General features: G+C 39.5%; 1 protein-coding gene across 2 annotated transcripts in view; it reads right to left on the reverse strand.

Annotated features, from left to right (window-relative positions):
* Positions 1 to 20,192, reverse strand: part of ITGB3 (integrin subunit beta 3) — a 1,138,779-nt gene that overhangs the window by 644,684 nt on the left and 473,903 nt on the right. For both annotated transcript variants that reach the window (XM_044055223.1, XM_044055225.1), the window contains exons 8-9: positions 15,160 to 15,249; positions 2,483 to 2,617 (exon numbers count right to left, since the gene is read on the reverse strand). In XM_044055223.1, coding sequence (XP_043911158.1) covers positions 2,483 to 2,617; positions 15,160 to 15,249 — 225 coding nt within the window. The remainder of the gene's footprint in view (positions 1 to 2,482; positions 2,618 to 15,159; positions 15,250 to 20,192) is intronic.

The raw sequence follows: 20,192 nt of genomic DNA on the forward strand, positions 1-20,192 counted from the left end.
AAAAGGGCAGTTTTCTTCAGAAACAAGAAGACAGCTTGTTTGGGTAGCCTTAAGGAATTTTTTGAAAAAATATTAAATTCCTCCCAGGTAGGAAGTCACATTCTGACTTTCCAGCCCTTGCAATAGGTGGAAGGATGTGCACTCTCCCATTTCTAGTTACTTAACACTTTTCTATGCTCTTCCACTTATCAAAGTCCCCTAACTCTGCCAGTTCTACATGAGACTCTCCTGTAACTCCCATTCACTTTCTGCCAACTCTTGCACATATGTAAACACCTTCAAAAACCTCCATCCCGGGGCAATGCTTTTTTGATAGACTCCTCTTAGGAATTATCAAGGTCTGTGCACTGCATTTCTGTAACTTACATTATAAACCTACCCACAACAATTATCACAGTGCATTCCCTAAGACAATGCCAGGCATTATACCTTTATCCAAGAAAGTGTACAGCTTTGATGTTGACAAAATTTGATGCATCTCTGTTTTATCAGCACCACCAAATGATTTTCCAGTTCAGAGTCCTAGCACCTGTACAACCAACCTGAGTCATAGGGTCTGCGTTGTGATGACCAGCATAACTTTAGAAGTACAGACAGAACTTGCATTGCTCGGATATCCTTGATAAACACTATTTACAAAAATACTGAAAAGGATAATCTCACAGGGGCTGTCCCCACCATCATCTTTTTTAATGCTAATCTAGGCTGTTGCTGAAAAATGTTAATGTTTTACCTGGACCAATCCCTTGCATCTTCATTATAGAATTCACAAAAAACAAGCAAGGTTCAGAATCCATCCAGTAATGTATAGTAAGGGTGGTATTCATAGTAATTGTGCGAATGTTGTAGGATTATTTGCAATGCTTGCGAGTGAGGGTACATAACTAGTGATTCACTGAGGCCATTTACGGTAATGCACGATGTTGCGAATGAGTGTAAGCGAATTAAGTATAATGAGATCTAAATGCAAAAATACAGTCCAGTACAGACATCATACTCACATCTGTTCTTAAAAGCACTGCTGCATGTTTTGTATCTGCTTTGCAACCCACAAACCATGTATGAACAAGCAGTGACGTAACAGAAAATTAATTCTCTCTCCCAGTGCTCCCCTCAGTAATTTGTCCTTGTATGCACAAGCACTTACATAACACAAAATGAAATATTTCCCCGAGCAAACTCTTTAGTAGTTTGTCCACGTATACACAAGCAGTCAGCAGAAATCAAAATGAAGTACTTTCACCTCATTTGAGCTCCACGTGAATCCACTTATCCATGGTGCTGTTACACATTGCTTGCATAAGTTCAGGGTCCTTTAAGTATTTTGTATGCAAATGAAGATCTTTTACATTTATCACTATAAATCAGAGTAATGCGCCAATATGTAAAGCACTCAGTCCTTGTAGTTACTCTTCCCCAATGCTTATGCCTTACATATGTTATGCTTTTACTGTTCCTGTAGTTAGCATGGTTCACGTATGGTGGCTAAATTTACATATCCATGCAGGCAGCTATTCATGGAATACCACTATGCACCAACGAAAGGCAGGACTATGAATGCCACCCTAAATATGTGAATATAATGAGGTGGTTAAGTAACTGATGCCAGTGAAGAGGTGAATTGTTAATACCCATGGAATTTAGTTCTTAATTTTTTTATTTCAGTTACTTGTTTTTGTTTACAAGGGATCGAAATCTGATTAGACATGACTAATTGAAGGCTCAGCTTAGGTAAAGTACACAGTAATAAATGCTGACAGATATATAGATATCAATATATATACAAATATACAAAGATGATTACATCACTGCAGAAAAAAAGTTGTCATAACATAGTACAGTATTAAGCTAATATAAAGGTAAATTTCTTGGCACCCATGTCTCGAACACATAATAATACATTATGATTGGAGAGCCAATCATAATTCTTTGTATTGCATGGACATTTACCTGTACCATGTACTATTAGGCACACAAAAGTAAAATTAAAAAAAAATGTGATGTGCTGGTAAAGCAGTGGGGAAGCTGTTGGTGTCCTTACATATTCCCTGCTTAAGGGAAGCAGTTTGAATCAAAACAGTGAGTGTAATAGGAAAAAAAAATAGTAGCCCTAATGTAGCAGAAAGGAGACGGAAATGTGAGATGAAGAAAAGCCATTTCATGCTCTGCTGCTGCTGTTGCTGGTCAGCGCTCTCTGCTTTTAGTGCCACAAGTAATCTTAACAGCATGTAAGGGGTGCTTAACAATTAAACACTAAACCAGGGTGTAATTTAACTGTATTTGGAGTGCACTACAATACTGTTATAACTGAGCTGTGTTACATGAGGCGAGCAGCTGAAAATGTAGTCATTCGCTTAATCACATCTACCCAAAGCATGGGTGAATACACTGAAACTGGAACCAAAGACTCAACATGCACGACGCCATAAATAGTACAGAGAAAATAAAATACATTAAATGAGACAGACTTTGGGACACTCACCGTATCCCCAACTTTGACCCCTGTACATGACTTAAGTCCTGGGTTGACCTCTCCATTCAGACAAGTGGCATTGAAGCTGAGAAACAACTCTTCAGGAACATCCCGAACCTCCAATTCCACTTTTGAACGAATTTTCTGAAATGTCAAAGATAAAGTAAGATGACATAAATGCTTAAGCAGATAACTGTCAATTATCAATGTCAGAAAGTTAACTACTGCAGATTGAAACAAGTAAATCACGGCACATTTATCCATTAACTTCACTTTCTGACATGAAACTATTACATATTTTCTTCTTGGACTGATTGTTGCCTTTTCTATTAGTTATTATATACTTTTCCTTTGCCGATAGCTGTATTTTCTATTAAACATTTTATTTGTTGACTTCATTTTAGCAGTGATTTTCCATGTAGTATACATCAGTAATTAACACTAGGTATTTCTGCAGTGCTACAACCACATTTACATCACAAGCATACAGCTTTGCTGTACTGGGTAATTGCCTCTGAGTGAAGACAAATAGCAAAGGAGAGCTGCATTGTGAAAACTTGCTTTCTGTGACAACATTAAAATGATAAAGGGGAAAAAAATCAGCAGTCATCATAGGTTCATATGAGTTAATCAATTAATTTTAAATCCAAAAAAAACTCAACTTTTACTTTTCCTTCCTAAAACACTGGCAACACACAAATCCACTTTCTCTATTACCTCCCTCAACAATACCACTATCAGACCAGAACCCCATCCTAAATTACTTGGTGTTATTATTGACGATGAATTAAAATTCGACATACATATCCATCATTGCATAACAAAAACCCACCAGAAACTTGGTCTCCTGTACCATAACCACAGACTGCTTTCACCCTCCACCAAACCCTCCCTGGCCCTGTCTCTCCTATTACCCTGTCTTTTGTATGCAGCTCCAGGTGGTGCTGCGGTAGCATTGTCGCCTCACAGTTAGACATTTCCCATTCGATTCTCAGTTAGAGTGTCTTCTGTGTGGCGACATGTGTGAATGGGCGTTCCTTCATTGAAGGTTGTGCGTTAGGCCCGGCAAGCCAGTACTTAAAATCTACTGCCAATCATTAGTGGACCGGAGTTCCGCTGTGGCGACCCCTAACTGGGAAAAGCCGATAGACACAAACAGTCTTCACTTCTCTTTAACCTAGAGCAAACATACAATAAAAGCTAGATTCACCTCTAATCTCCCTTACAAATCCCACCACTGCCTCGCCCTTAAATCATTACAATGGCCTGAATTCCCTAAACAATTGTTTCTTTCTCAACTGCATATCACACACTCATTTCTTTATAATCCCACTTCCTGTCCCTCCATCTCTAATACTGTATCTCTATATAACCCCCGACATCAACTTCATACATCTAACAAACATCTTCTTGATATTTACAAACCATCAAAAAATATTTGTTAAGTCCCTCTATAAATACTCTGTAGCTCACACCTGGAACTCCCTTCCACTTAAAATAAGTAGTATCCCCCATAAGTTCAATTTCAAACTACAACTCAAACACTACCTTCTTAAGACCTGGTCCTGCCCTTGCCAAGCTCTGACCTGATCTCTAACTGATTTCTTCCTAAATGCTACTTTTGATTATTTTAAGTTTTTCTCTCTTTTTATCTGCCTTTCTTTCTTGCTCTTTACAGTATATCTACAATCAGGTTCTTGTAAATATTCCTACTCGGGGATTATCCTGCCGCTATTGTATTGGATTTTTTGAAATTTATATATAAATATATTGTCTTTGTTGATTTTACTTTATGTAAATGTTTCTTGTCAATATTACTGTTGTAATGTTTCGTCTTTGTATTAATTACTGCTTTTTGACATGTCTGTAATTATAATTGGAGCTTTTCTCCTCGGGTCTCCACTGAAAATGGGCCTTTGGCACAGTTGGACCAACCCGGTTAACAAATGACAATAAATAAATAAAAAATAAATAAATTACTAGGTTAGTGATGCAAGAGCCTTTGCAAATCTAGCCAGTTTTACCCAAATTTCTCCCAATTTATTACCCTAGAGAAAAGATAACAAGGGTCAGCAAGCAGGGTTTTAACTGTTTTAAAAGACTGCATCTGTTCATAAGGGATACGGGTGCTTCCTCTCGAGTGAATTTGTGATTTCCCATCCATTAGTCCAGTTTGTGCTTGAATACTGTCAGGGAAGGGCTCTTCTTCATGTGAATAGGAAGCCTATTCCAAAGGACAGCCAATCTCTGGGACACACATCTGTGTCTCCAGGATGATTTAGTCATGTCAGAGAACAGGTTTAAATCGTTTGAGTGGGTAACCCTCGTGCAATTAGTTTTCTGAATATGCAACATTTCCATCAGGTATAGGTCAGAGACTACCATATAGGTCAGGCACAAATCAACCCTCAGTAGTCGGTAGGAAACTAAATACAATGATAGTGCTTTTAATCAGTCCACATACGAGATATTGTTTATACCCTGTATTTTCTTTGGTGAGAAACCTCTGAGGGTACTCCAACTGTTGCAGGTGCTTGACAAGGTACGTGCCAAAGGTTGCTTTGTACTCTATTATTGTTCTGATGAGGTCCGTGTACAGTGGTACTATGACATCCTTAGATCTGGATACCATACTCTTACTTATAAGCTGAGACACATAGAAGGATTTCCTCACCACAGTGTATAATAGTGGGCAAAGGTCAGATTGCTATCTATCTGATTACCCAGATCTCTCACCACTGGGACCACTCTTGGGGGAGGTGCTATTGATGTTGTAACTTGCACGGTATTTGATTTTCCAAAGGGTATTATTATGTACTTCTTCATATTTAGTTTGAGGCCAGGGCTCTGACTGCAATCATTAGTCTGTGGCAGACCTTTCTGTAGGATATCAACATTGTATGGGGAGTCACTGATTGCCTCCAACTTGCAGTTATCAGCAAACTTGGTCAACCAGAGGCCATCTACATTTGCCTTGACATCTAAGAAGTATATCCCAAACAAGAGGGGGCTCAGCACTGAGCTCTGTGGTACTCCACTGGTGACTGGCCTCTGGCTGGATGTGGATTCCCCCACTCTAACAACATGTGTCTTATCCATGATCCATTTGGATATCCATCTGGTGGCGTAGAGCTTATGCCAAGTTTTGTGATTTATCTATAATACCTGAGTGGGGTATTATTTTAAATGCCTTGGCTAGGTCAAGGTAAGTGGTATGCACTTTCTTACCCTCATCCATGAAGTTGGCAACCTTCCAAAGTAGTCCACCAGACTGAGCAGGCAGTACCTGCCCTTGATGAAGCCAAACTGGGTTGTGTCTAGAGTCTGGAGATTTCCTATGCCATTGTTAATCATGATAATCAAGCTGATGATCAAGCTGATGATGATCCTTTCCATAGCCTTGCATATTAGGCTAATCACACTTATGGGGTGGTAGTTTCCTGGGTCAGTTGATGGTCCCTGCTTGTGCGGAGGGGCGACTGTTGCAGTCCTCCACTCTACTGAGACAAAGCTTGTCTGGAGACTGTGGTTAAACAGAAATCAGAGTGGTCTGCTAGGTCATGTTTCAAGCTATTTAATAGACACCCTGTGATTCTGTCAGGGCCCACTGATGCCATGTTTTCAGCTTTAGAGAGTGCAGTGACTATCTTTCATGATAACAGGCAAAGGAGTGGTATGTTATGCAAGCATAACAAGAAAACGTTCTGTGAGGTATTTTTCTTTTAATATATTTAGCAGGATATAAATAAATTAAGTCTAGGGAAAAAAAAAAACAATAAACTGTTAATACCCTGCAGCAGTCATGGGTTTGGTTCCCACTACCTGTATTTATCGACTATAAGAGTCTGAGCAAGTCACTTAATCAGACATTATTTATTTATTTTATTTTATTTTACATTTGTTAACTGGGAAATTCTGACTGGACCAGGTACATTTTCAGAGGAGGCCCGGGGAGAAAAGCTCTGGCATCAAGTTATACAAATGCAGTACATCCAGAATAATACACAAAACAGGTTACATCATGTATGCTGAGCATAGTAATATAACAAGAAATTAATAAAACACTCCAGGTAAAAGAAGATGTAGAACATAGGTAAAAAGACAATGTAAGTTATACATTGGTAAGAAAAGAAAATATATCAAGTAAGATTCTACAGTTAAAAGTACCCTTTCAGATGACCAAGCCTACAGGGTTTCAGAGATCCAGCATGTGATCAGAGAGGAGTTTGGGAAGTTAATAGTAGTATGGGTAGGGTTATGTGATACATGGGCATAACCAGGTACTAAGAAGGTGCGATTTGAGGGAGTTTTTGAATATGGATGTGGAGGGGGCAGTGGACACAGATCGGGGAAGAGAGTTCCAATTTCTGGCAACGGTGTGGGAGTAGAGCGCTTTCCCTCCATTATTGTTAGCCTTGATGATGGAGAGGAGAGATTTTTCACTGGATCTTAGGTACCAGTTTGCAGTATAGACAGTAAGTAGGTTGGATAATGAGGGTTTTTTTTCAGGATATTTGAGAATATTGTAGGCTGTGCCCAGCTGGTGATAGTTAAGTAGCTGTGGTAGCTCAAGCCATTTTAATTCTTTTAGTGCAGCACAGTGATGGGTTCTATAGGCTGAGTTAGTAGCAAACTTGGCTATTTTATTGTAGCATGATTCTAGTTTGTTTAGTTTACATTGTCTAATTTGGGTAAAGATTGGTGCTGCGTATAATAGAGTTGATAGGAGGTGGCTTTGTGCAAGAGTGACTCTTGCTTTTTGTGAGAGAAAGGACTTATGCCTGTATAGGGAGCCTAGTTTCTTGTGTACTAGTTTTATGGTATGTGAGATGTGAACATCAAAGTGGAGATTATTGTCTATTTTAATGCCCGGAAGTTTGGTGTGGTTAGGAGTGGAGATGGTGGTGCCGTCCTAAGATGTTATGGTAAAGGAGAGGGTTTTTTATCTATTAGAGGTAAATAGTACCAGTTTTGTCTTTCTGAGATTTAGAATTAGTTGGATACCTGATATCCATTTTTCTACTGAGTTAAATGTATCTTGAGTGAGTGTATGTAGGGTGGTGGGAGATGAGGCGGAGCAGATCAGGGTTGAATCATCCGCATATTGTATGAGTGTAGCATGTTGTGAAGAGCTATTGAGGTTATTTGTGAAAATTGAGAACAATAGCGGGCCCAGTATAGAGCCCTGTGGGACTCCTATGGTGGTTGGAAGTTGTGGAGATAGAGTTCCTTTCCACTGGACTGATTGTTGCCTGTCAGACAAGTAGCTTCTGAACCAGGTTATAGTAGAGGAGGTGAAGGATAATGAAGTTAGTAAGTCTAGTAGAATGGAGTGGGAGATCATATCAAATGCTTTTGAGAGGTCTAGGAAAATGGCCGATACATATTTGTTATCATTCCTGTGAAGGTTTATATGATTGGTGAAGGATAGAAGGGCTGTGGTAGTGCTGTGATGTGGATGGAAAACATGTTGTGTGATAGATAGTAGATTGTGTGTGTTAAGAAATGTCATCACTTGCAGGTTGATGCATTTCTCAAATATTTTGGATAAGGGGCAAAGGATGGCAATAGGTTGGTAGTTGGAGAATTTGTAAGAATTACCTCCTTTATAGAGAGGAATGATGTGAGATACTTTCCAGAGTTTGTGTATGTAGGATTCTAGTATGGAGCAGTTGATTAGGATGGAGACAGGATATGATAGGGAGTCACTAGCCATTTTTAGGTATGCAGCAGGTATGTTATCAGCTGCCAGTGTAATTGGCTTTAGTTTTAGGAGGAGTTTTTTGATAGTTGAGGGGGGCACAGATGATAGGCTGAAAGAGAGGGTGATGTGGGATAGGTTAGGTTGTGACTGAGGTAGGCTGTTTTTAATTGTTTGACTGGGCAGGGCTAAGATGGATTTAGTAAAATGGTTACTAAATTGAGAAGCTATGTCTAGGGTATTGTTAGTAGAGCTGGGCACTTGAGTAGTGGTTTTGCCTGGCTTTAGTAAGGAGTTAATGGCATGCCAGAATTTTTATGGATTAATTAAATATTTCCTTTGGGCGCTAAGAAAATAGTTTTGTTTGTTTATTTTGGATTCAACCTTGGCCTTGTTTCTAAGCTGTTGATAGTATTGCCTGGGGCTAGGGGTTTTGTCAGAGTTCTAGATTTTCCAGGCTTTACCTCTAGCTTTTAGTAATGCTCTGGTGTCTCTATTTAGCTAGGGTGCATAGTTGGCTTTAACACTGATCTTTCTGCTGGGAGACAGACTGTTGAGGATGTTAGAGAAGGTAGTATTGAAGTAGTCTACTGCCTGGTCTAACCCAAGTGTCCATAGTGGTTCCCAGTTGCAGTGGCTTAGGACCAAGTATTTAGGTATTGTGGGGTAAGGTTACGGTCATCTCGTACGAATTTGTAGACTACTGGTTTGGGGTGATTGGAGTGTTTGTGGAGTAGGAAGGTGGGGAGATGATCACTTAGGTCATCTGGGAGACAGCCTACTGTACAGTTTTGTTTGGGATAGTTGGTTAGTGTCCAGTCCAGTATGGATTCTTTCTTTGTTTTATCATCTATTCTAGCTGGTTTTTCAATTAGTTGAGAGAACCCATATAGATTGATATGTGTAGAGGGGGTGCTGGAGTTACAGGCTGCCCAGTCAGTGTTAAGGTCTCCTAGTAGGATTGTTTCCTAAGGTAGATTGTCCTTTGTTCAATGTAGGATGCCTTCTGTTATGAGTGAGTTGTTGCCTGGAGGTATGTAGCAACATAGTATATTGATCTTCTTGGTGTTTCTTATGGATAGGACAGAAAATAGGACTTCAGCATTTTGAAAAGTGGGTGGTGTGGTGTGCAGGAGCTGGAGGTTAAGGGTGCTTTTAAAGAGAATGGCTACTTCTCCTCCTTTCCTGTTTGTTCTATCAGATCTAAGTGTATTATACCCTGGGGGGAGAAAGTCTTCATCTTGGATACTGAGTTTAAGCCTGGTCTCTGTAATGGTGAGTACATCAGGGTTGTAGTGGGCTATGAATGCATGTAGGTCTGTTAGCTTGTTGGTAATACTTCTTATGTTGAGATTTAGGATCAGCAAGACAGATGTTTGTCTGGCTGAGAGGGGACCTGGATTTGGGTGAATGTCACCAGAATGTTAGCAGAGTTTGTAGGAGTGTCAGTATGTGTTTTTAATTTTAACTGTTTGTGGGCTTGGTCTATGAGAGTTTTTCTTAGTGTGATGAGATGGTGTAATTTCCGTTAGTGAGTAATATGTAGTTGTAAGATTTATGATTGTGGGGCAGATGTAGAAGTGTGAGTTGGTTTGAGAGGGTGGGCTAGTGTGGGTAGTGTGATAGGAGTAGTTGTGCAGTGGTAGGTTTGTTTGTAAGGAAGTTAGGAAGGTTAGCGATAGTAGAGCTAGTGATAGGGATGTGAGTGTGGGTAACATGAATACTACTTTGAGTGAGTAGTACAACTAGGATTCCTGGTTGGTTGTGTGTGAGGGTAGATGTGTACTGTCTGGGAATGTGTTGTTGGGAGTGGGATCAGTGTGGGATGTAACTGGATTGGAGGGTGGGGGGATGTAGGATGAGTGGGTTGGGCTAGTTGCTAGGGAATTAGGGATTGGACTACTGGTCAGGTGTTTAGGGGTTAGAATAAAAGTAGAAGTAGTGGGGGTGGGTGGAAATTGGGGGCAGGGAAGAGCAGAGCAAGTCCGAGCGCAGTGAGGGCAAGCGAAGCAGTCTAACACTGACTCCAAGTGTTTCTTTAGGCTTTTGGTAAGTATGTAGTGTTAGCTTAAATGGTTATATGTTAAACTGAATTTTTAACTGTATTTTAAACTTTATGTTTGCACTAAGATATAGACTATGTTATGGGCACAGAGTATAATTTTCTGACATTCTTAAAATAATATAGAATTAAATGTGGGGTTAGTTACAGATGAAACAGGAGAGGAAATTAAATGCTATTTTATAGATTTGAGTATTTCTCAAAAAAATTGACTTTAGTTTGGGAGGGGGGGGGCACTAATTGGAAAGCAATATACAGCTGTTTATTCCTGATGATGTACTCGTCAGCACATAGGTTTGATTAAAGAACTATACTGCAGAAATGTACTAATACACTCATTAACATTTGTTTAAGTTAATGCAGGTAAGGTATTGTACTGTCTAGACACTTGGAAGTTAAGCACCTACATTAGTGTTTAGTCTCTTTAGTTGCAGGACAAGTGTCTGTGGGTGCCCAGTGCTGAAGAGAGAAGTTTGAAATTTCCACTTCTTGATATGGGGGTCAGAGACCTGCTTGACCTGAAGGATGGTTTGGATTAATTAGTGTTTAGTCTCTTTAGTTGCAGGACAAGTGTCTGTGGGTGCCCAGTGCTCAAGAGAGAAGTTTGAAATTTCCACTTCTTGATATGGGGGGAAGATATCTGCTTGACCTGAAGGATGGTTTGGATTAATTAGTGTTTAGTCTCTTTAGTTGCAGGACAAGTGTCTGTGGGTGTCCAGTGCTCAAGAGAGAAGTTTGAAATTTTCACTTCTTGACATTGCGGCAGAGACCTGCTTGACCTGAAGGATGGATTGGATTAATTACTGTTTAGTCTCTTTAGTTGCAGTACAAATGTCTGTGGGTGTCCAGTGCTCAAGAGAGAAGTTTGAAACTTCCACTTCTTGATATGGGGGGGCAGAGACCTGCTTGACCTGAAGGATGGTTTGGATTACTTAAATGCAAAAACTTACAGGAGGATGATTACACACCAGGGGAGATAAACAGCTGCTGTGGTCACCCCCTGAAGGGGATAATGTGGGCTTAGCAGGTTAACAACATTTATTTTTTAATAAGTAACTGAGAAGAATGGTTATCAAGATTAAAGCGTAAAAAATAATTGGCTTACTTAATAATATTATGGCATCTGTCAAATCACTAGGTATTTAAATACTAAACATTTATTTCTTTTACATAGTACCTGGCTTAAACGAATCAATACATTGCTTCACGAATGAAAGTACCTGGGAAATATGCATTGAAAGAGACCATGAGAATATGTACAAAAGCAGTTAAAGAAGAAAAAACAACTAATGAATATGAAAAGAGGATGCCACAAATCGTAAAAACACCACCAGTTTATTGTAAGCCCAATATGCTGCACTTCCTCAGACAAAAAAATCCCTCCAAATTACCTTTTAAATAGCATATTACATCAATTACATCACAATATTCAATTAACTATTTAAAAATATTTAAAGAAACCAAACTTTTATAAAAACTTTAAGCCAGTATTAAATTAAAAGCTAATAATATGACTTGTTCAGCATCTGTAAAAATGTACCAACAAGAACATATATAATTAAACTAGAATATATTAATTCTAACATATTAATAAAATTTATATATATTTAATATTGAATGTATTGAATACTGAAAATATTAATTTCATCTTTCCAGGGCTTTTAATTTTAATAAACATTTAATAGAGCAATATTCATTAAGCCCTGGAAAGATGTTGGCATTAGTACGAAGTTGCCATAACAACTCCCTTTCCTCTAATTTTAAATGCCATGGTCCACCCCGAACATTCTTCTTCACCTGTTCTATAACAACAAATTTAAAAACATTACTTTATTAATATGTTAGAATTAATATATTCTAGTTTAATTATATATGTTCTTGTTGGTACATTTTTTACAGATGTTGAGCAAGTCATACTATTAGTTTTTAATTTAATAATGGCTTAAAGTTTTTATAAAAGGCTGGTTTCTTTAAATATTTTTAAATAGTTAATTGAATATTGTGATGTAATTGACATAATATGCTATTTAAAAAGTAATTCGGAGGGATGTTTTTGTCTGAGGAAGTGCAGCATATTGGGCTGTATGAAAGCGCTTACAATAAACTGGTGTTTTCTTACGATTTGTGGCATCCTCTTTTCATATTCAATATGTACAAAAGGAAAGAGGTAGGCAATCACATTGTTGCAGTGTCAGTTAAAGTCCCTATGCAGATCTAATCACCAACAGTTATTTAATTATAGTACTTCATAAATATAAAGCAAAAATAAATAAATAACCAGTGGTGACTGTGTACAAAAACTGAACTTGTTCCCAGTAACTGTTGTGCATATGATCACAGCAAGCAGTCTGTGGTCTTCAGTGTGCCTTGCAGAGTGTGGGCTCACCAAAAATGCAAGTATCCTACATCAAACTATATTTCATTTTTTGCTTTGATTTCTTTATCCACATATATTAAATCCATCCTGCCATCCATCCATCCATTCATCAATCCACCTCTTTTCCCCATTTTTGATGATGGGGTCAGGGGTGCCACATTAACAGTGATAATTGTCTAGAGCCAATGTTCACACCACCAGGTGGGTAGCCTTGCCACCATTTCCATGACAATTCGGCATGGGCACACATTCAAACCTATGGCCAATTTAGTGTGTTCAGTCCAACTATTGTATGTGTTTGGAATGTAGGAGGAAACTAGAGTAGCCATGTGAACACAGGGAGGACATGCAGACTCCACACAGAAGCCATCCAGGCCAAAAATCAAACCAAAGAACTGATTGCATGAGGTGCCAACACTACCCGCTGCAACACTGTGCCACCAAATACACTAACTATATCCAGGTACACTAAAACCCTTCCATAATAAATGAGTCTACAAGTGCTACTGAAGTTTAAAATAATAGCTAAATGTAAATGTGCTAACATGTTTTATAACAGAAAATCACATATCCAACTGCAGTTCTTACAAAGATATGTCATGTCACAGCCCTTGAAGAATCTTGAATAAAGAAGTTGGAGGTGAGGGCATGTGCACAAACAGTACACTCTGACAGGACTGTGCAATATTTGTTTATAAACATACAAATTACTGAGTATTGAACTGAACTCCCACATCCTTTTCTAGCTCAGCCTGTTCCAAAGAAGATAAGTTACTTCTTATTTTAATTTAATTTTGGTTTGATAACTAGGTAGGAGGGCTGGTCATCAGTCCTTTTCAGGCACCGCCCAGGCCATTGGGTTACAGTTGATATTGCAGCTATGAACAGAACACAGACAAAATGAATGCTAACAATGATAAATCAAAATTTACAAACATGGAAAGACAGTGGAGTTTTAAAAACAAGAAAATTATATATGTAATAAAGAACAATACTATGGTATATACTAACTATAAACTGAGAAAGTAAAGGATATATGCATTAAATATTTAAGTAGGAACTTAGACGCGGACTAGCATATATGTGGATCTTGGGGCTACTACATGTGCTCGAGACATATTTGCTAATGACACACATCCTCGGTGCCACTTACTCGTTATGTCCACATTCGCTCCTTAAATCTAAAATCTCTGCCTCAACCCTAATGTCCTGATCAATCTCTGAATCTACAACCACTGTGCCTCCTCCCTAAACCTAAATTCCACAGTCTAAACTTAAAATACATTTACCCGCCCACCCATGATCACTCCTTAACCCTAAAATCCCCATCTGCCTCTCTAACCCTAAAGACTGCACTACACTCCCTGTCCCTAAACGTAACAGCACCATTCTTACTCCCCTTCTCCACTTACCTGCTCCACAAGTATTTGCTTTGTTTTGTCTCCTAGGACATAACCTGATGGTGTGGCACTCACTTGGCTGAGCTCATATTATAGTTTAAACGTGAGAAGCTGGTTGCATGAGGTTAGAGACATTTGAATCCCTGCTGCGTTAGTAGAATTCAGGCAGCTGGGGTTCAAGTGGCTGTAGTGTTCCTGGTCATCTCTACGATATGTACACTTACACTGACATTACATACTTACATTGTGATAACATTAGTGATAATATTAATGACAGTAATGCTAGTAGTGGGTTTACGGTAGCTGAGAGTGGCTGCAGCAGAAACAAGATACCAGCATATAATATGGTTTAGAAATTTTAGACCTTTTTAATTAACATTTTCCTTTACAACAACAGCAGAAGGCATCCTTCACAATGGAATCCTTTGAATCTGCTTTTGAATGAGCTGTCAACTGGATATTGATTCCGAATGGGAGAAGCAAACTTAGAGAATATACTTCCACCTATAATTGTTTTAAATGTGAGTCATATCAGAGTAAGTACTTCCTCATGGTCATACCCTTCTTGTCTTATGTGTACCTTGGACTTAAGAGGGGGGGGGTCACTGACCTTGTTTAATGACCTTACAGCTCTGTAAGGCAAGTAACAGGGTAGCTGTTTTACTGACTGGCAGCTACTTCACCAGGTTTAGGAGTAAGCAATAGTGAGTTCTGTGGTCAGCAAGAAGAGCGAGTTTGCAAATTTTATTTACTGCAGTCTGTACTTTGTGTGTGTTTGTGCTGGAGTGGGAGATTGTTAAAGGAAGGGCATCCTCAAATTTAAGGATTAATATACTCCTTGCTAGGGACACCAGGTATTTCAATATAAATTACAAAATCAAAACACTTATTTCAGTATGTACACCCAGAATAAGGTTGAGTAACACAGAATACAGCAACTAAAATAACTTAGTTATTGTTAAGTTACAGATGTAGCTTAGACGGCACAACAGGAAATGTAATCTACTTTGCACTCTCTTGCTTTCAAATAATGGCAGAGTAAACCATTGTAACCCCAAGTCTGAACTAATCATTGATGTCAGCTAAGACTACATTAAGAAAAAATAATTCTTAACAGGGAAATGCTCCCTTTGACTGGAAACTTACACCGTAAGCATCCACTATGAGCTGGATAATATTATTGGAGTCTTTTGATAATGTTTCGACAGCTGTCCCAGGGATCAGTTCACTATATTTCTGTAAAAAGAAAAAAAACATAAAATCTATGACTATTTTTATCAGGGAGCGACAGCTGTATTATGTACGATTACAACATAACCAAGTTTGCATGCATTAACAGGGGAGAAACAAAACATCAAGGAACTTCTTAGGAGAGCACATAGAAACACATGCATACACACTTGTCAACTTCTTTCCTCAGGAATTCTGGGCAAGGTCAAAAACACTATGGAAACTAAGGCCTAAAATCAGGGACAGTTTTTAAATATTACTCTAATTCACTTAAAAAGTTTATTTATCTGTTTTTTACATATGCAATATTTAATCAGGTTGTGCAAACTTCCCATTTCAGCAGAGTACAGAGGAAAACAGTTCTGCAGAAATAAAACAGTATAAAAAAGGTAAAACGTTAAAATAGAGTACTGTAAAGTAAAATCATAGGTAACTAGTGTTAATAATGAAGAACACGGGGAGCAATTACAGGTAGTTGAAATATTACCATTGCTGAAATTGAGTTATTTAATTAACAATACAATCTCTAAGTAGGAAAAAGGAGAATATAGTATATATTACACTCGCTGCAAAACTGTAGAATATACTTCACATTTAGTACTGTCAGTGGCTCAAAAGGTAGCACACACACACACACACACACACACACACACACACACACACACACACACACACACACACACACACACACACACACACACACACACACACACACTTTTGACTTAGGAAGATCAGAAGGATACAGATGCTATTCCCACTCCATGTACTTAGTTTAATTTTTCAATACCAACAATACAGAGCAACATAAAGTACAGCTGTGTACACTTACCATAAATGTAGATGTTCGAGTGTATTCACTGTTGCAGTCATTACATTTGAGATAATCTGCTGGCAGGTTGCCCTCAGTCGGCCTGATTAACAAAGTGTTGGGTCCTGTGTTAGATGCTGTCCCTTCTTCCATGATGTCAGGGGTATAAAACATGCAGCCGACGCCCTTACATCAGTTTGTCTTGCCCCAGATGTTAGGTGCCCCCCAAATGGGGAGCAAAATATATAAATAATTTAAAATACAACAATATACCTCCAAACAAAAGCAAATACACCAAAAAGGCTTTTAAGTGTAGTAAAAGAAAGGAGAGGCAGAGTAAGAGAAAATACAGGGGGCTGGAGGGAAGGTAACCAGGACTGCAACAGTGAAACATGAAGAACATAGTACAGTTGTGTACACTTACCATAAATGTAGATGTTTGAGTGTAGATTCCCAAAGCTATGGTTGGGAGGATACATTTACACAGCATTAGGACCGGCTATAAGGTCCTGCAAAACAGCAGTGGCAAAGCCAGCTCTGGATTTAGAGAAAATTGGTAAATGATAGTGCTTGGTGAAAGTATGAACTGAACTCCAGGTAGCAGCTTCTAGAATATCCCTAGTAGGAACACCTCTGAGAAAGGCTGTAGAAGTAGATGCAGCCCTGGTGGAATGGGATCTGATCCCCTGGGAGATAGGTTTTCCATGGTGCTTATAGCAGAAATGAATACAATGGCTTATCCATTTGGAAATGGTTTGTTTTGAAATAGCCTTTCCCTCTGTCCCTGCAGCAAATGCTACCAGCAGTTGTTCAGATTTTCTTCAAGATTTAGTCCTGTCCAAGTAAAATCTAAGTTATCTGTGTACATCCAATGAATGCAGAATTCGCTCCCCCTTGTTCTGTGGATTGGGAAAGAAAATTGACAAATGAATGGATTGATTAAGAGCCACACTGGATACCACGTGGGGCATGAAGGAAGGGTTGGTCCTGAATGACACCCTGTCCGCATGAAAGATGATGAAAGGCTCCACTGCCTTAAGGGCCAGTAATTCAGAAATCCTTCTAGCTGAAGTGATTGCTAAAAGGAAGGCTGTTTTCCAAGAAAGAGATTTTAAGTCTGCAGTAGCAGCTGGCTCGAAAGGAGGTAGAGTGAGTTTCTCCAATACAAAGTTAAGGTCCCAGGCAGGGGTTGGAGCTCTCCTGGGTGGTCTCAAGTTTTTAGCCCCTCTGAGATATTGCTTTAACAGAGGATGAGAGAAGAGGGGGTGTTCTGTGTTGTAATGAGCTGAAATGGCTGAGGCATGGATTTTTATGGAAGAAAAAGACAGGCCCTTGTGAAACATCTCAGTTAAGTATTGCAAAATCTGCGGTAAATTGGGCACTGCTGTGCTCATCCCTAGAGATTGATTCCAGGCACAGAACATTTTCCATCTGTCAGCATAAGATTTTCTAGTTCTAGGTCTTCTTGCCTCCAAAATGACATCCATCACAGGTTTGCTGAGGGATGCTAAGGGGGAATTTAAGTGATTAGCCAAGCTGTAAGATTCAAAGTTTGGAGCTGAGAGTGCAGAATTTGGTTGTTCTGCTGAGACAGTAAGGAAGGTGTCTGAGGCAGGTGCCATGGAGAAATTAGTGACAGACTGCGTAGGAGTGGGTACCAGTGTCAGTGCATTCTGTACAACTAGCATTTCTTTTTGATTGATATGAAGGTGCATTTGATTTGGGCTCCATTTGCCCTGAATGCACTTCCCTGCCAGATGAGCCCCCCATGCATAGTCTGATGCGTCTGTAGTCAGGGTTTGGGCGGCAGGGGGTGGTGTGAATGGCAGTCCCTTGTTTTTGGTGGCAGGCCTCTGCTCACCATAGGAACTCTAGTTGCAGGCAAGGTATGATAGGAATCACTGTTTCCAGGCTGTGACAATGTTGACTCCATAAACTTTTTAAGTCCCACTGAAGTTTCCTCATATGTAGTCTTGCATATGGAATTAGAAGAATGCAGGAGGCCATGAACCCCAAGGCTTGCAGTATTTGTCTTGCAGATAGCAGGGATTTTGTGGCCACTTGTTTGAAGTAAGTCACCAAATGAATTTGCTTTTCTGGCATAAGGAAAGCCATCTGGGCAGTTGTATTCAAGCTTGCACCCAGGAATGTATTTTTTTGAGAGGGTACCAGTTGTGATTTCTTTTCATTTATTCTGTACCCTAGACAAGTTAGAACTCTTTTTACAAATGCCAGATGTTTTAGAAGAATGGCCTTGTTTTCTGCCTGAATTAGACAATCATCCAGGTATGGATATATGTGAATATTTCTTTGCCTGCAAAATGCAATTACTGGAGCCAGGCAATTTGCAAATACCCTGGGTGCAGTAGATAAGCTAAAGGGCAGTGCAGAGAACTGACAGTGCATGTAGCCTGCTTTGAAGCGTAGGTATCTTCTGCAAGATTCCCTGATTGGGATATGCAGGTAAGCCTCTTTTAAATCTAGAGTTGCCAACCAGGCATCTTTGCCTAGCATAGGAAGTAACTGGTGAAGAGTCAGCATCTTGAATTTTGGAATGTCCAGAAAGGTGTTTAGAGTAGACAGGTCCAGAATTTGATGCCATGATTTGCCTTTTCTGGGTACCAGGAAAAGTCTGTAATAGAAACCTTGTCCCTTTTCCTCTTCTGGTACTAGTTGAATAGCCCCCATGTTTAGGAGGGAAAGTACTTGTTTCTGAGCCTCTGCTCACTGATCTGGGGGCAGGTCTGGCCACCTGTTTGGAGTTGGCAATGTGTGGAAATTAAATCTGTATCCCTGGGACACTATATTTAAAACCCATTTGTCCTGAGTTATAAGCTGCCAGTTTTTTTGCAGGAAGAGCCAGTTTTCCCCTCAAAGCGGCAGCTAAGAGGTAAGTGCTTGGTAATTTTAAAAGAAAGTCATTGAGACTGTTTACCATAGGGAGGTGTCTTGCTGTTTCCAGATTTGGAAGTGGAGGCACCCCATTTCTTAGTTCTGAAAGTCCCTTGGGACTGAAACCTGGTGCTTTTGGAATGTCTGGGTTTGGCTTAAGTGGCTCTGGAAGTAACTGGAAAGGACCGGTTCTTAGTAGGCCAGTGCCTACTAAATCTTGGAGGTTGTACCTGTAAGAAATCTTTCACAGTTTGCATAGATTTACCTTTATCTTCCAACTTTTTTAGAACTTCTTTAGCCTTATTGCCAAACAGACGGTCCTGCTGCAAAGGAGCATCCAAGAATTTTGCTTTAACATGATCAGGCAGAGATTGCTCCTTAAGCCAAGCATGCCTTCTAAGCACAGACCCAGTAACAGCAGCCCTGCAAGAGGCCTCCAAAAAATCAAAACCACATTGCAAAGTATGTTTTACAACTTGTTCAGCTGAATGCAATAAATCCTGTAAATCCTTTATTTTCCACGCAGTCAGAAATCAACATCATTTTCTGTTTAGGCAGTCCCATGATATGCTGTTGATATTTTAGCATATGGAATTGACAATTTAAAGCCATGATTGCCAAGGTTGCAGAAGTATAAACCTTTTTACCCCATCTATCCAGCGCCCTGGAGTCTCTATGAGAAGGGGTAGGATTTTTAGCAGTAGAAGCCTTAATGCCCTTGGGTCCCTGAGAAATGTTTTCAAGCTCCGCAACAGGATTTTTGAAAAGGAATTTGTGGGAGTCAGGAACCCTGCAATATCTGTCTGGCTTGCAAGGGGCCAGAGGCAGGAAATCAGGGGCCATACTGGATTCTGAAAACACATCATCAACAATGTCTAGTACAGGCGGTATAGCCAAAGGCCTATGCTGAGGAAGAAGAAGGAAATCCCTAAGCCTCTTTTTGGATTCAGGGAAATCCTGACTTTCCCAGTGGAAATGCTCCCTTAAGGTATGTAAAGTTTCCCCAAAAGAAAAATCCTCAGGGGGAGAAGCAGAAGGAATGGAATCCTCTGCATCAGAATCCTTATAAGTAGGCATGGACAAATACTGTTCATTAGAAGAGTCAGAAGAACAGAGTCCTGTTCAGAAGATTCATAGTCAAGTTCAGCCCTAGGCCTCTTAGAAGGGGGGGTTGACTACCTCTGATTAGAGTAATTAAATCTTCAGCCATTTTGATCATTTGTTTTTTAGGTATAGTAGCCTAAACATG

Source organism: Protopterus annectens, chromosome 13.part0, assembly GCF_019279795.1.
Source record: "Protopterus annectens isolate FY-2018-M chromosome 13.part0, PAN1.0, whole genome shotgun sequence".
NCBI classification, from domain to species: Eukaryota; Metazoa; Chordata; order Ceratodontiformes; family Protopteridae; genus Protopterus; species Protopterus annectens.